The sequence below is a fragment of the Trichosurus vulpecula genome, chromosome 1 (assembly GCF_011100635.1).
Source record: "Trichosurus vulpecula isolate mTriVul1 chromosome 1, mTriVul1.pri, whole genome shotgun sequence".
In the NCBI taxonomy this organism is placed as follows: domain Eukaryota; kingdom Metazoa; phylum Chordata; class Mammalia; order Diprotodontia; family Phalangeridae; genus Trichosurus; species Trichosurus vulpecula.
Genome location: NC_050573.1, coordinates 430681547 through 430699409, shown reverse-complemented (window position 1 = coordinate 430699409; position 17863 = coordinate 430681547). Strand labels below are relative to the sequence as shown.

The window sequence follows — 17863 nt, the reverse complement described above, 5'->3', positions numbered from 1 at the left end:
AAATTTTTTTTTAGATTCCAAACCCCTTAGGAAGCAAAAAGCCTTGAAGTCCTGGCTGCTTGTCTATCTCATTTGCTACAACAAAACTTCCCTATAGTCAAAAGAATTGAGCAGTTCTGTGGAGTTCATTGTTACAGGATTTGATCATTTGATAAACACTGAAAAAAAAAGTGAATAAAAGAAAACAATAACCAATTTACAAATATTGGAAAGCCAAAACTTTTGGAGATATAAAACTTAAGAAACAAAAGTGGATTGAAATAACTGAACACTGACCTTTCCAAAAATGGTATGTTTATTGTTAAGCTCATCTGCACGACCCAAGGTAAAGAAAAACTGGCTGCCATTATCATGAGGTCCAGCATTTGCCATGGCAACCAGTCCCCTCCGATTAAAACGCAATCGTGAGTGAAATTCATCCTGTAGCATAAAAAAGGAAAGGTTAAGTGTGTAAGCTCTGTTTAGTCAATGTTCACTTGGTAGGCAGAATCCTACACATATTTTATTTTCCATTCAAAATTTCTTTTTTTTTAATGGAACTGATTTTCATGTATAATGAAAGTCCATATTTACTTATCATTAGCAACATCTTTTGGAAAGGTAGGAAGGGACCAGGTTAACAAGAGTTTTAAATGCCAAAAAGGGGTGGTAATCAGTAGTCACTGGAGTTTACTAAGTTGGGGAGTGGGGGGAGAGATGACATGATCAGACCCACACTTCAGGAAAATCACTTTGACAGCTGAGTAGTGATATTTTGGAGTAGAAAGAGACTTGAGGCAGGAAGACCAATCAGAACACTATTGCTATAATTCAGGAAAGATATGAAAAGGGCCTGAGCTAGTGTGGTGGTTGTGTGAGTAGAGAGAAGAGGATATATTTGAGAAATGTTGAGAATATAGAAATGACAAGATCTGTCAACAAATAAGAAATACGGTGTGAATCAGAGTAAGGAATCTAGAATGACACTGAGGTTGCAAGACTGGGTGACTGAGAAGACGGTATCCTTGATAGTAATAGGAAAGTTTAGAAGAGAGAAAAGTTTGAGAAGAAAAATAATGAGTTCTGTTATGAATATTTTGAGGTGCCTACAGAACTTCCAGTTCAAGATGGTAACATCAGGTGAAAGACATCAGCTGGATGAACAGCTCTAGGAATCATCACTATAGAGATGATAACTGACATGATGGGAGCTGATGAGATTACCAAACAAGAGAGAATATGAGGGGGAAAAAAAGAAGGCCAAGGACAGGAAACTGAGGAGTGGCTGGACAAGTAGAAAGAAAACTAGGAGAGAGTAATGTCATGAAAGTTTAGAGAGGAAAAAGCATCCTAAAGAGAAAAGCGATCAACAGTGTCAAGTGCCGCAAAGAGATCAAGAAGGATGAGGACTGAAACTAGGTCATTAGATCTGGTGGTAAGAAAACACTAAAAAATTTGAAGAAGGCAATTTCAGGTGACATAAGAAAACAGACTATAAAGGGTTCAGAGTGAGAGAAGAGAAATTAGAAACACTTAAGATACACAGCTTTCTCAAGGAGTTTAGCAAAGAAGGGGAAGAGAGATATAGCAAGACACCTAGTGGAGATGGCCAGATCAAGAGAGCTTTTTTAAGAACAGGAAAGTCATGGACATGCTTATAGGAAGAAGGAAAGGAGTCAATAGGTAAGAAGAGATTGAAAATTGGACAGAGAGTAGAGATAAGATAGTGAGAGTAATCTGCTGGAGAAGATAAGAGGGAATAGTATTAAGGATCTCTATAGAGGAGTTTGCCAAGCAAGAAGGATCTTGCCTTTTAGGGTCCTCTCACTAACAAATAAACACTTGTGTCAATATATTTTAGGGAACCTATGCAACATCAGCATGTTATATATTTAGGATGCTCATAGGTCTGTGGCGAGTGCAAGAGTATCTGAATATATTTACCAAATCATTCTGTCATCCAAGTAAGTGCAGCATTTGTTTCCACCATATCCCATTCTATCCCCATTACTCTTTGGGGACCCAAGAAACTGCTTCTTCTTCCCTTCTCTTCTATCTACAGTGGCAAATGAGAAGTTGTCTTGTTTTTTAAAATACATGTATAGCATTTTATTTGTTTAAACCTTTCTATATACTTGTTATGATCTCATCTGCGAATATTCAGATGGGCCACTTTGTCTACAATTGTGTCTCTTTTCTATACATGTGTATTGGTAATTAAGGAGAGCATTTAGCACTTATTCAACCAAGTTCCCTTGAAAAGTTTGGCCTTTTTTCCTTGATTAAATTAGGAGTCCTTGATGACCTCTTTGCCTCAAGGGAAAGCCTAGTTTACATGGGTTTGAGTAACATGTTTCTGACATCAGAGGCTTTTAGACCACATGAGTTTAAGTTGCATATTTGTGCCACTTTTAGGTCACGTGGGTGAGTTGCATGTGTGACTCACCTTTGACCCTGAACAAGATATATAAACCCAGAGGTTGGCATTCTCCCTGGGGCTCTCACTCTTGGAGATGTGTTGATGTGGAGACTCTGGGCAGCTGTAGTTAAGAGCCCTCCAGCTTGTAAACCTGGATGTTGAAACTTTGTTAAACCCTGGTAACTATGCATTGAGATTTGAATCAGACAAAGTCTGTCTGTTGATGTTTGTAATTTGTTCAGGGTGCTGGCTTTTTCCCCTAAACTAAGTGAATGACATTTGTATGTTGGATTGAAATAAGATTGTTAACCTCCTTAACGCTACTTTCCTTAGTAAAGCAGATCAAAAGAATGTGTGTTGGCAGCTTTCTGTGTGCTGGTTGTTGGTGGGTCTTACACCATTACATCAGCTGCTAGCTGGATTGCTGCAACAACATGTTATAACATTTCATTTATTCATTAACCTAACACTTAATAGGCAATTGACTGAAATTCAATATTACAAAAGTGTTAAGCAGTATATGCAAAATCTAGCTCAGGTTACAAAGACAAAAACAAAGCAGCCCCTCTTCTTAAGGAATTTACATTTTTTCTGGGGGATAGGAGCAAAGACTGAGACTCATTAATAGCAAGTGTTTCTTCAAAGGGAAGTTCCCTTTTAAAAATTAAATAATTCTCAATCCACCTCAATAATTTTCAATTTCACAACACTGTCTGAAATACTTACATCATATACTACACAAGATATTACCATTTGTATAGTCTGACAATATAAATAATCACCTATAAATAGTAAACTAAAAATCAAATATGACATCAATCAGATGGATTACACTAATTCATGTCAGAAGAACAGAGGAATACTCCCTTCTGTAGAACATATTCTAAAAACATGAAACATCTCACAACCTGTGTTTAAGAGAAGTCTGAGGTTTTGTCATATCTATTCCACATTTTTAAGAGCATTATTACTAGAAACTATGGCAGAATTTAAATATTTTTTAAAGATTTAAAAAATGAATGATAGCATGAGAAAGAAAACTACTTGAGAACACTAATAATGCTGCTCACATTTCTACAGCCCTTCCTTTAAGAGGCATTAACAAGGGCTAACTCGATATAACATTTTGCACTTGATCGCTTTTCGTCTTCACAACTATCCTCTTAGGTAGACAGTAAAAGTACTATTGTCTTTGTTTTGCGGGTAGAGTGAGAATAAGTGATTTCCCACATTCATCTGGCTTGTGAGGACCGGAGGCCTTTAAGGCCCTAGGAATCTAAGTGCAATTACTGGTGCATAAAACTCTCAATACAAGGATCTCTGGGTTTAAAAAAAAATGCTGATCCTTCCTCATTCAAAGGAGAACTATGAGAATGATACGGAAATAGAATAAACTTTTAAGGAAATTTGACATTGTCATTCCCATAAATACAAACATCATCAAGTTTTTTCTCTTTTAAATTTATATTAGTGGTATTAAAAAAAAAAGATGTCTTCCCTTCATCTTCAACTCACCCTGTGTCCGTGCTCTCTCTCTCTCTCTCTCTCTCTCTATCTATCTATCTATATATGTGTGTGTATATATATATATATATATATATACATAGATATATACATACACACACATTCACATATATACATATATATACATAAACATACATATATATGCATATTCCCTTCAGCTACCCTAACACTGAAGTCTCATGAATCATACACATCACCTTTCCATGTAGGAATGTAAGCAAAACAGTTCAACTTTAGTAAGTAAATTAAGGGATGAGAGAGGAACATATTGAGAGAGGGAGATAGGGAAAGATAGAATGGGGTGGATTATCTCGCATAAAGGTGGCAAGAGGAAGCAGTTCTGTGGGAGGAGAGGAGAGGGCAGGTGAGGGGGGAATGAGTGAATCTTGCTCTCATCAGATTTGACCTGAGGAGGGAATAACATACACACTCAATTGGGTATATTACCCCACAGGAAAGAAGAGGGAAGAAGATAAAAAAAAAAAGCGGGGGGATGATAGAAGGGAGGGCAGATGGGGGTGGAGGTAATCAAAAACAAACACTTTCGAAAGGGGATAGGGTCAAGGGAGAAAATTCAATAGAGAGGGATGGGTTGGGAAGGAGCAAAATATAGTTAGTCTTTCACAACTGAGTATTGTGGAAGGGTTATACATAATGGTACGCATGTGGCCTATGTTGAATTGATTGACTTCTTAGGGAGGTGGGTGGGAAGGGAAGAGGGGAGAGAATTTGGAACTCAAAGTTTTAAAAACAGATGTTCAAAAACAACAACAAAAAAAGTTTTTGCATGCAACTAGAAAATAAGATACATAGGCAATGGGGCATAGAAATTTATCTTGCCCTACAAGAAAGGAGGGGAAAAAGGGGTGGGAGGGGAGTGGGGTGACAGAAGGGAGGGCTGACTGGGGAACAGGGCAACCTGAATATACACCATCTTGGAGTGGGGGGGGAGGGTAGAAATGGGGAGAAAATTTGTAATTCAAAATCTTGTGAAAATCAATGCTGAAAACAAAATATGTTAAATAAATAAATTTAAAGATCAAAATAAATTATAAATATCTTAAGGAAAAAAAATTAAAAAAAAATTTTTAAAAATGACTATTCTATTCTTGATCATTATTTTGGTTTTTCTTTCAAATCCAAGTTTGGAGCTTATTCCTGCTATAGGCTTTATTTTCTTATTTGATTTCCTTTTTTGGCATGTGTTCTGTACTATGGTACACTATCACGCAAAATTAGCAGTGTGGAATAGATGCACTTCAAAGCTTAAAACCGTTGAAAATAAAATGTCACATGCAATATCCTAAAAACTTTCCATTTTTCTTTATTTGAAGGGATGAAATGAAGCCAGATTTCAATGCAATTGATACATTCTTCATTTCTAAACCATCATTTCCTGTCATCACCTTATACCTGGGCTCAATTCCATCTAACCTCAAAGAATCAAATAATTTGCCTTTGCTAAGAATAGAAAAGCTTTGTCAGTTTAAGTACTGCCACTTATGAAATTCTGACTAAATGAATGCTTCTTGCATAGCCTACCTTACATCATTAATTGGTTCAAAGAAAACACTTTGGTGAAACAAAGTTGCAAAGGTGGAAGTTAATTCCATAGCAACAATATTACAAATGGAAAATTTGTTCCCCAGTAGTCTAAGCACCATCTATAAAAGCCAAAATTGGCCTGTACCTGAGACTAAAACAGCCCTGAGCATGGTATGGATGCCTGAGATCAGAGAGACCTCTGAGGTTTAAAGCTATGGAATGAGGATTCTGGAGCAAACTGACTTTAAAACCAAAGCAAAATATACACCAAGAGTTCTTAAGTGAAACAGAAAGAGAGGTTATCTCTTTCTTCCTCTGGACTCCCCAGACCTCTAGTTTAAAGGCCAGGTACTTAAATCAATATTCATTTAAGACCCTACTATGTGCCAGGCAAATGACAGTCCTTGCTCTCACGGAGCTCACAGTCTAATGGAGGAGATAATGACAATGAGAAAACAAGTGAGCACAAGCAAGCTATTGACAAGATAAGTACAAAATAATGAAAAGAGGTTTCTTATAGAAGGTGGGATTTGAGGTGGGACTTGGAGGAAGCTGGGGGTGAAGGAAAAGACAGAGAGACTCTCAAACATGAAAGCGTGCCAGCGAAAATGCCCAGTGTCTGGAGACAGAGTGTTTTATGTCAAAGAACAGCAAGGAGGCCAGTGTCACTGAATCACAGCACCTGGTGGGGAGTAAGGTGTAATTAGACTGGAAAGATAGAAGGAAAGCAGGTTGTGGAGAGTTTTGAATGCAGATAGAGTTTTAGATGACAACTCTCTGATAACTTGGCATTATCCTCCCTTCCTCAAAAAGGAAAGAAAAAGAAAAGAAAAAGAGAAAAACCTACTGTCTATAGCCGGGGAAAGTGCAATCCATTTCCATACAGAAACAGAAAAGTCTTGAGCCTAAGAGCAACATAGGGTGGGGGTGGCCAACTGATTAAAGCTGGAGATTATAAACTTCTTGAAGGTAGAATCTATGTATCCCTAGCAAATAAACAAAGTACAGAGCCTTCTAAACAATAAACACCTAATAAACATTACTGAATTGAACTGAGTCAGAATAGTAAGAACAACTGACCAAGCTCAAATTCTACTTTGGATACATTCTAGCTAAATGTACCCTGATAAATCATTTAATGCCTCAGAGTCTCAATTTTCTCATCTGAAAAATAGGGATAATACTTGAACTAACTACTTCATAAAGTTATTGTGAGTTACTCTGCAAATCTTAAAGTACTATATACATTGGAGTTGTTATTATTGTAATTAATTTTTCCAAATATCTTTTCAGTGTTTCAAAGTATTTCACCTCCAGAAATACCAGTGAGCCTTGGATTACAGACTTCAGTCATACTCACTGGGAATCAACAGGAGTGCCAAACTAGCAGTAACATAACCTAGTAACTAACTGATGCTTATATAAGCATAGCAAGATTATTACCAGATCAACAAAAATAGTCACCACCCTGCACAAATCTTAAGAATATAAAACAAAGGGGTGGGATATCCTGCACAACTGTTTGATTATTTGGAGAGAGCTGATGAAGGAGAGATGTATATGAGCTTCATAATGATGGGAGATGTGTCTTAGTGAATATGAAATCATATATTTGCGGGAATTTTAGTTATGATACTGGAAGTTTGTTCCCTGTAGCTCCTAGCTCTAGCTATATAAAGCACTTAGAAAAATCCAAGTTTCCTCTATAATACTTGTGACCTTAAAGACAAGACAGACTGAGAGAAGAATGACATTCTTTTACCTGACTTTTACCACTCTATCACATAAACAGATATGTTTATCAGAGACTGCTTTGCATAAAGTGGTTAACATCCACAGCCCAGGAAGGAACACCTTTACAAATCGCCACCTCTTTGGCCTTGAATTCTTACATCTGTAAAATGAAGGGACTAAAGGGACTTCTGGCTGAGACAATGACTGAAGAGAGGCAGTTGTGCTCTCCCACACCTACTCCAACAAAAGCCGAAAACTGTACCAGACCAAATAAAGATCAAGATATCCAATGAGAAAATAGTGACTTCTTTTGTCCCAGAACTGTACATGCATGCAGACACACACACACACACACACACACACACACACACACACACACACACAGCCAGCCTGCCAGCCAGCAGCCCAAAGGCAATGGGAAAAGGGGGTAAGAACAAAGCCAGTGTCAGTCAGGGAAAGAAGCCCATAGCCTCCCAGGATGACCAGAGAATGGATTAAATATTGCCTGCAGGGTTTTCACTTAGAAGGCAACAAGAGCAGAGAACTCACCCAAGAAACCCCCATGGTGCTTACAAACACAGGGCAAGGACAGGGTGGTGCTTAGAAAAGATTATTCCAGACCCAAGAAGCCCAAAGTTCCTAGCATTCTGTCCTGAGATGCAAGAGAGGGCCCTGAAGATCCAGTGCCTCAAATATTCTGATGGGACCAAACCTTGGGAACTAGAGGTCAGCACTGGAGACCAAGAGACAGAGTACTCAAGGTTAACTACACCACTCAAATGAGCAGCTACAGGTGAGGCCTGGCCTATATAAAGTCCTAATTAAGCCAAAATCAGAGAGATGAGTAAATCAAAGCAAATGTTGATGGGTATTTAAAGAAAACAACTATTGTTGCCCTAGAGATCGACAAAAAGAAGAGAGCAACTGCATAGCAACTACAAGCAATGACTCAGAGGGAAAAAAAATGAATTTTCGACAAAGATTACATGAATACCTAGAAAAAATGAAGCAACAGATAAAAATGAAATAAAAACTATGGACGATTTCAAAAGAAGAAATGTGAAGTATTCACACCCAAATGAAAGAATGCTCCAAATCATTAATAATAAGATAAATGAAACTCAAAACAACCCTGAGGTTTCAGCTCATACCTGGCAAATGGGCAAAGATGTCAAACAAGGGCAACGGTTCATGTTGGATGGGTTGTAGAAGGTTAGGCACACTACTACATTGATAGTGGAGCTATAAAATAGTATAGCCATTTTGGAAAGCAATTCAGAATTACGTAAATAAAAAAATAAAATGTCCCTTCTCTTTGAACCAGAGACTCCATTACTGGGCTTATACCCCAAGGAAGTCACTGATAATAAGAAAGTCCCCAAATACATTAAGATATTAATAGAAGCACTTTTAGTGATAGCAAAGAATAAGAAACAAGCTTATGTCCATCAAATGGGAAAGTGGCTAAACACAATTTGGTATATGAATGTAAAGGAATATTACTGTGCTGTAAGAAATGATGAATGTGATGAATGCAGCGAAACACGGAAAGGTCTGTATGAACTGATATAGAATGAAATAAGCAGATAAGAAACAATATACACAACATTATGGGAAATAACAATGATACACCCAAAAACCAAGAGACAAAATTATAAAAATCAAGCAGGACTCAAAAGAAGTTAGAAGACATATCCACCCTACCACTTCATAGAGATGGGAGGTCCTCAAGTGTTATTACACATTGCACATTTTCAATTTTTTTTAATATATTGATTAGTTGTATTGATTTTTTGCCCTTCTTTTAATATCTTTTTTAATCTTTAATAAATACTATTTGTTATATGAGATGGCTCTGTGGGAAGAGGAGGGATCCTGAGGATAACTCTGGTGAGATATAAATATGTAATGTAAATATATGTGCAATCAATAAAAACTTCTTTTAAAAAAAGATAACATGGAAAGATAGACATGAACTGATGCAGAGTGAAGTAAGTGGTGCCAACAGAAAAATATGCATAATGATGACAACAATGTAAACAGAAAGAACCAGACATATCTGCACAAAATCAAAAGAGGATGTTGCAAAATTATACAGAGCAAGCAAAGGTGGGAGGCCCACAAATGTTGCATATTGATTGCACATATTTTCAGATTTTTTTTCTATGTATTGATCAATTAAGTTGATGTTTTCCTCTTTTTTCCCTAAAAATATTATTTGTAATATAGCATTGCTTTCTGAGAGAGGTTAAGAGGAGCTACACTGAGGGAAAAATATGGTGATGTTAAAAAAAAAATACAACAATAACACATTTTTTTTCTTCATTCTTTTAACTTCAGCCTTTAATTTATTTTTTTTATTTTTTTAAATTTTTTTTTTATATATTTAGTTTTCAGCATTGATTTTCACAAGAGTTTGAATTACAAATTTTCTCCCCATTTCTACCCTCCCCCCCACTCTAAGACGGCGTATATTCAGGTTGCCTGTTCCCCAGTCAGCCCTCCCTTCTGTTATCCCACTCCCCTCCCATCCCCTTTTCCCTTCCTTTCTTGTAGGGCAAGATAAATTTCTATGCCCCATTGCCTGTGTATCTTATTTTCTAGTTGCATGCAAAAACTTTTTTTGTTGTTGTTTTTGAACATCTGTTTTTAAAACTTTGAGTTCCAAATTCTCTCCCCTCTTCCCTTCCCACCCACCCTCCCTAAGAAGTCAAGCAATTCAACATGGGACACATGTGTATCATTATGTATAACCCTTCCACAATACTCATGTTGTGAAAGACTAACTATATTTTGCTTCTTCCTAACCTATTCCCCATTATTAAATTTTCTCCCTTCACCCTGTCCCTTTTCGAAAGTGTTTGTTTTTGATTACCTCCACCCCCATCTGCCCTCCCTTCTATCACGCCCCCCCTTTTTATCTTCTTCCTCCTTCTTTCCTGTGGGGTAAGATACCCAATTGAGTATGTATGGTATTCTCTCCTCAGGTCAAATCTGATGACAGCAAGATTCACTCATTCCCCCTCACCTGCCTTCTCTTCTCTTCCTACAGAACTGCTTTTTCTTGCTATTTTTATGCAAGATAATTTACCCCATTCTATCTTTCCCTATCTCCCTCTCTCAATATATTCCTCTCTCATCCCTTAATTTGATTTTATTTCAATGACACATTTTTAAATTAAGAGGGGGAAAGCTATTGAGGAGAGTCAGGAGAAGAGTAAGTAATTTATAAAGGCAGCTAGGTGGCACAGAGGATAGAGCACATGGCCTGAAATCAGGAAGACTGATCTTCCTGTGTTCAAATCTGGCCTCAGACTGTATTAACCTGGGCAAGTCATTTAACCCTGTTTGCCTCAGTTCCTCATTTATAAAGTGAGCTGGAGAAGGAAATGGCAAATCACTGCAGTATCTTTGCCAAGAAAACCACAAGGGGATCATGAAAAGTCAGACATGATAAAAACTGAACAACAACAACTAGTTTATAAGAGAAAGGGGTAAATCTTACCCAAGTAATGGACTTCATGAAGACTACAACAGAACAAAAAGAAATCAATGATTATATGAAATAGCAAAAAATATAAGATCAAAATGAAAAGATTGGAAAAACAAAAGAAAACGTAAGATATCTGATTTTAGACACAACTGACCTAAACACAGGTCAAAGAAAATAGTTTAAGAATCACTGGACTCCCTAAAACCCACATTTTTAAAAAAGTCTTGATACTATAGTTTAAGAAATTATAAATGAAAGAGAAGAAAACTTAGAATGTAAATTCCAAAAGGGCTTTGCCTTTTTGGAAAAGATAAAGGCTTACAACCAAAAATAACTTGCCCTACAAAGTTAAATACAATCCAGGGGATGGGGTGGGGGTTGGGGGAAATTAGACCTTTAATGCAATAGATTAGGGCTATCCAACCATAGGTTTTTATTTAAACAATAGACAATATACTTTGATTTGCCCTTTTAGTGAGAGCTCTGTGGTAGCTTGGCTTCATTTACTAAAGTATTTATGTAAATTTCAACACTTGTGGTTGGGCCACATAAACCACACTGGGGCCTCATGCGGCCGGCAGGCAGCATTTTGGACAGCCCTACAATAGATGATTTTCAAACATTTCTAATGAAAAGACGAAAGCCAAGTAGGAACTCTGAAATAGAAATACAACAGTCCAGAGGAACCTAAAAAGCCAAATTCATCTGACAATTGGAAGGTGCTGTAATGATACAGTGTTAATATTCTAATAGGGGAAAAGAAACAACTATCCCTTTAGAACTTCAATGTCTTCAAATGATATTAAGGGAGTTAAGTAAGAAAAAGAAATGACCTGGAGGTAGATTGGTTTTGTTCTAAGGGTTTGCAGAGGAGAAAGAGAAAGGAGAGTAAAAAAATACCGCTATATAGAAAGGAGGGAAAAGGGAGTGGAACTTGCTAACTCTCATAATTGGGATGCTTGACAAGATTACATAGTATGAAAGGAGTGGGGATAATAGGCATCAGAAAATAAGATCACTCTTATCTGAAATGGAAAAAGGAGGGTTCAAAACAGAGACACTCATACATACACAATTTGGGGTTGAAATACATCAAACTCAACAGGGAAACAAGTGGGGACTGGGGATGGGAGGGCCCAAAGTAGAAGATAACAAAATATCAGAGGGGGAATATCTATCTATAAGCAATACATACTTCCTGATCCTAATGGGGAGACTAAAAGGAAAAAAAAAAGAAAAGGATCTAAGGGGATATCAATCAAATAGGAAATGGTTGAGCAAATGGTGGCATGTGTATGTGATGGAATATTGTTATACTGTAAGAAGTAATGAAAGAGATAATTTCAGAAAATTCAGGTTAAGATAACCTGATGACAAGTGAAGTAACAAGGGGAACAATGGTAGAAGCCCTTAACTCTCATATTGAAATGGTAATAGATAAATGATGCTCTAGAAAATAATAACCAAAATAAGTAAATCAAGGCTCACCTTGAAAGGGGCTCCATAGATAGATTCTCCACCAGTTCCAGTACCAGTAGGATCTCCTCCTTGGATTATAAAACCAGGTACAACCCTGTGAAATATTGTGTTGTCATAATAACCTGAAAAGAAATCATTTGAGATTTTACCAAGATGACCTATGAGATTGTTTCTCTCTTGTCAAGTACGGTTGCAGAGGTGATTCTTGTTCAGTTACTGATGGGACTAAAAAGCTTCTGAAGCCCCCTTCCAACTCAGGAACTCGGTGGCTTTGCTTCCACATTTGATCCTCTTCTCAGAAAATACCATATTAAGTTGGTCCTTCTACCTTAAAATATTCTCAGGCCTTCCTTTTCTTAAAAAGGTTACCTTCTCTAGATACCATCCAAATTATCATCATCATTTCAGTGATAAACTCATCAAGCATCTCATGTACTTCTTTCATTTCCTATCCAACTGCTTCCTTTTTAACCTCTACAATCTAGTTTCTGTTTCTACTGCTTCAAGTAATAATGTAAGTGAAAATCCAGGCTCTGCAATTTACTACCTGTGTTAAAACTAAGGCAACTCATTTAAACTCCCTGAGTCTCATAACCAATTAGTTGCTATGTCACTATTTTACCTCATCAATCTGTCCTCTCCTTTCTATCCTCACTGGAAAAACTCTACTTCAGGCTTTTGTTCCTTCTGAACTACCTCATTTCTTAATTATTACAATAATTTATCCCACTTCCAGTCTTTACATCTTTCAATTATCCATAATCCATCCTAACACACTGCTCTCCAATTTTATGCAGTTATAATCACATCATACTTATTTTTAAGGTTTGTTTAAGGTGAATCAATCTCCTGATTACACCTCAAGTAAACTGATGATAAACTAAATTTCCTGAATCTACAAAGTGGATGACCAGATATTAGAGAAGAGGTGACCACATCAAAGTATTTCCAGCCAATGGGGCTCTGACCAAGCAACCGAACAGCCTATCTCTGTCAGGCTTTATCCCAATTATGACAGTTACCAATTTAAATTCTACAAATCCACATTTAATTTAATTTTGTATTTTTTTTCGATTAACAAGCATTTCTTTTCCCTCCTTTTCACCTCTCCCCATCAAAAAATAAGAAAAAGAAAATCCTTATAACAAATATGTATAGCTGAGCAAAACAAGCTCCTCCACTGACCATGTCCAAAAATGCATGTTTCATAATACATGCTTAGGCCACCACCTCTCTGTCAGGAGGAGGGGAGTATGGGAATGTTACTGCATTGGTTACTGCATTCATCAGAGTTCTGAAGTCTTTCAAAATGGTTCGTTTTCACAATGATACTATGTACATTTATCTTTAAATATAAAATGACCCTATACTGATATTCTATTGAGTCCAGAGTAACTCATTTCAATGATTCATAGTTTTTATTTCCAAATTTTATTATTTATTAGACTGTCCTCTTCCATAACCTCTTTTATGCCTAAGTCCTTCTCTTTTCCTCTACATTGAGTTATTTTTGTGTGTGCTTTTTAAATAGAATGACTGCCCTTTTTCCAAGTCTATTCTTAGAAGAAAGAGCTTACAGTCCACATCCCCTCCAAGAGAACAGAGGATCTTTTAAAGCAAGGATTGACTGGCCTGTGTCTGTTTTTTCAGCACCTAGAAGTGTCTTGAACACAGCAGGTATTTTAAAAATGTATGCTGAATTAAAAGTGGAGTCAAATAATAATAGAAATGGTAATTATAAACTTCTACAGTTATATTATTTTACACAATTTCTCTCAGTTTTCTTTTTTTTTATTAGATCATACAGAACACACCATATTTCTACTATGTGTGCTGTATAGCGCAGTAGATAGATGGCTAATCTTGGGAGATGTGCATTATAGCCCTGGCCTTTGACTAACTATGTGATCATGGAAAAATCAATTAACATCTCAGCGCCCAAGGTGATTCTCTAAGTCTATAAGTTACAGTTGGTGTAAGAATATTCAACAGTGTAAGGAATTTTCACTGTGGGATCTCCCTACGCTGATGAAACTACAAGTCTGAACAGGAAAAAAAAATGTGGTAACTGTTACATACTTTCCCAAAGTTACTGAATTCTGATATGTGGTCACCCAGCCTTGTTTGAAGACCTTCAAGGAAGAACCCATCACCTATAAAAACAGTCCATTTCACTTTTGGATAGTTCTAATTTTTAGGAAAAATTTCCTGACATTAAGAAAGGCTTCTTATGAGATATAGCTCCTAAGCTGACCTGAGGATTTCTAGGAGGAAAATGTGAGGAAAGACTGCATTACACATGTATGAAAAAGCATGTCAAAGGCACAGAGGTGGAAGAGGGAAGATGGAATACAAAAAGCAGCAAGGAAACTAGTTCAGCTGGAAACTAGAACGTGTGAGAGAGAGTATGGTGAAATAAGACTGGGAAGGCCTTCCAGTGCCAAGCAGAGGAGTTGTATTTTATCCTAGATGCAACAGGAAGCCCCTGACAATTCTTAATCAGGGAAGAATTATTTTTTGCAGGCTATCACTCTGCAATCTCTATTCTCTCTCACGAGCTTCAGTCTCACAACACCATGTGCCTATGAGACAACACCTACATATCTCGTATGCAATTGAAACTAAACCTATTTAAAACAAAACTCATTCACTTCCTCCATATTCCTTTGCTATCCCTCCACACCTGCCTGTTTCTGTTGAGAACACCTATCATCCTTCTAGTCATCTAGGCTCATGCCTCAGAGTCATCCCTGACTCTTTCCCTCATAATACATAGCCAGTCAATTGCCAAGTCTTGTCAATTCTACTTCTACAACATCCCTCACAACTGTTTCCTTCTCTCCACACTGAAGTCAGTACCATAATTGAGGCTCTTATCACCTCTTGCCTGGATTTTCGAAATAGCCCCCTAATGGGTCTCTTTGTCTCCTTCTTTCCTCTCCAATCACCTCACTGAAACAATATATCTAAGTACTATTAGTACAATATTATAGATCATATATACAAAAGCATGAATTGACAAATAAACCTGGGGAAATGAACTTAGTCTTAAGTTGGAGATTTTCTGAGAAGAGAGTTCTTTTACAAAATCCTCTTCTCTACAAAAGGATATAAACTGAAATTCAACAAACATTTATTAAGCATCATACTGTGTGCAAAACATTGAGCTAGGCTCAATATTGTAAGTTTAGCTAAGCTAGCATATAGTTAAGTTTAGCTAAGACACAATCTCTGCTATTAAAGATCTCCCTTTAGCAAGGGAGTAAGACGCAAAAACAGATAACTGATTTTCTAAATTAACAACTATTAATTTTTCCCATAGAAAAAATTTTAGTGTAACTATTACCTTCCATACAAAGTTGAATGAAATTTCGACATGCTTTGGGAGCCTCTTTTGACCATAGTTCTATGTCAATATCACCAGCTGTTGTTTTCAACAAAACCTAGAAAAAAATTAAGTAATTAGATTAAATTATGACTAAATAAAAGTATGAATCTGCTTCAGCATTACAATCACTGGTCAATCTATTTATTCATTCAATCATTCACTTAGCAAACACTTATCAAGTACCTACCACATGCAAGGCACTGTCCAGCACAGTGGGGATACAAATATAAAACATGACAATCGGTGCCCTCAATGAGCTTATACGTCTTTGTCTAGTTTTACAATAAAAATTAGAAAGTTTGGCTTTTGCTGTTGTAGTTAATGAAACTTTAAATACTCAATTATTACCTATATTGCACATTAATGTATCCAAGATAGCTCTCAAAAATAGCTTTTGGATTGATTAAAAAGTCAATATGCCCATTTGTTTTAGGAAAAATTAGTTAAATTGGATTCTACTGATTCAGAATTTATCCTAGCACAAAGATATAATTCATTACTTGTACAGAAATGAGAAGCAGTATTTTCTTACATTTTATAGCACTTCATATTTTATTTTTAAGTGTTTTTCTCACAATAGCCCTCTAAGATATCATCTAATACATTTTGCAAATAATAATAATAATAGCTAACATTCTTATAATGCTTTAAGGCTTGCAAAGCACTTTATATGTTATCTTATTTGGTCCTCCCAACAACCCTAGAAAGTAGATGCTATTATTATCCAAATTTTACAGATGAGGAAACTGAGGCTGAGAGAGATTAAGTAACTTGCCCAGAGTCATACAGCTAGTAAGTGTCAAAGACAAGATTTGAACTCAAGTCATCCTGACTCTAAGTTCAGCATTCTATGCATTGCTACACCTAGTTTAAGGAAATTTAGACACCAAGAGACTGACTTGATTGGAATCATTTTGCTAGTAACTGGAACTCAGCTCTTTGATTCTCTCTTCAATGGCATCCTGCTTTCTCCGCAAGCTCCGAAGATCAATAATTTAAAGTTGACAGTTTAAAGAAAAGTGTCTGGGAAACAACCTTTTTAAAAGAACAAATTATTTCCCAGTATTTCACAATTGTCCTTGTACATGTAAATAATTGCTTTCTTAATTCTAAATAATTTTATACATTAAGATTAATCCTCTATTTAAAAGCTTTAAAGTATAAAAATAAACTGAACTTCTCTTAAAATGGTCTCTAATTCAGACTGTTTCACTATTTCAAACTAGCCTTCAAGCTAGTCCAAGTCAATGAAATTTTGTTCTAAATTCCTTACTAGAAAATCGATTTTTACTATTTTATATAATGCTACATAAAAAGACCCCACGCAGCAGTTTCTTCAACTATTAGTCAAAAAGAATTTGGAAGGGATGAAAACTTGAAGGATTTTCCCCCCAAAAGGGAGGGGGGCTTTGATAATTTTCAAGTGAGGAGTCTCGGTAAAGTGGGGAGGAAGTCAATTTGAAGAAAATTAAAAGTGAATGTAAGGTAGGAGGTAGGACAGTAGGTATGAATCTAAGGCCAATATTTTCCTAACCAAAAATAAAGACAGGCAATTTAACAAATTGTATTCTTTCCAAAAATACTTTCTTTAAAATATACTTTTGAAAAGAAAAGAAAAAATTTAACCCTGTAATTATCATAGTAGCATGGCCTCCAAAAAAGAGGCGAAAAAAATGCACCTCTCTCCCTTCTTTGAAAAGGTGAGGGACTACAGGTGTAGAGCACTGCATATACTGTCAGACTCAACTGTTATCTTAGTTTTCCTAAATAGCTAAGACAATATTTCACTAGACAGATGAGGTGGGAAGAATACATTCAAAAATGAAAGTGATGGAAAAAAGATATAAATTTTTAAAATTTTAGGTTTATTTTCTATGTATAATAATTTACAAATCTTTCTTCTTTTGCTTCTTTGTTTTTCATATGTATTTATATGTTTGGATACAAATCAATAAAAGTTAGAATTAAACGACTTTTAAAAATGAATAAGTGAAAGGTAGGTTTATTTGGGTTAAAAATGTATACTTTCTTTTCTTGAAATCTAGGCTGACCGGAAAATCTCTTTGACCCAACAAATATATGTGCCTGCTGTAGTTCTGTAGAGCATAGGTATGCTTAAGCAGTTCTGCTGGAAAGAAAAGGAAATCAGACAAAAGTTAGAAAGAATAACAGTGGGCAAGACTGCAAGGTGGCTATAGTTTTCTGGTTTTTGTTGTTATTTGTTTGTTTTATTTCTGAAAGCTGGGCCAGCTTTGATTTAATCAATGAAATCATAGATCCAGATTGAAAAAAAGAGAGAGAT

General features: G+C 36.2%; 1 protein-coding gene across 1 annotated transcript in view; it reads right to left on the bottom strand.

The window, feature by feature from the left end:
• CWC27 (CWC27 spliceosome associated cyclophilin) overlaps window positions 1-17863 on the bottom strand; it is a 270179-nt gene that overhangs the window by 248098 nt on the left and 4218 nt on the right. The window contains exons 2-4 of the mRNA XM_036742097.1: window positions 15520-15616; window positions 12183-12295; window positions 277-420 (exon numbers count right to left, since the gene is read on the bottom strand). Of these exons, the coding sequence (XP_036597992.1) occupies window positions 277-420; window positions 12183-12295; window positions 15520-15616 (354 nt within the window). The remainder of the gene's footprint in view (window positions 1-276; window positions 421-12182; window positions 12296-15519; window positions 15617-17863) is intronic.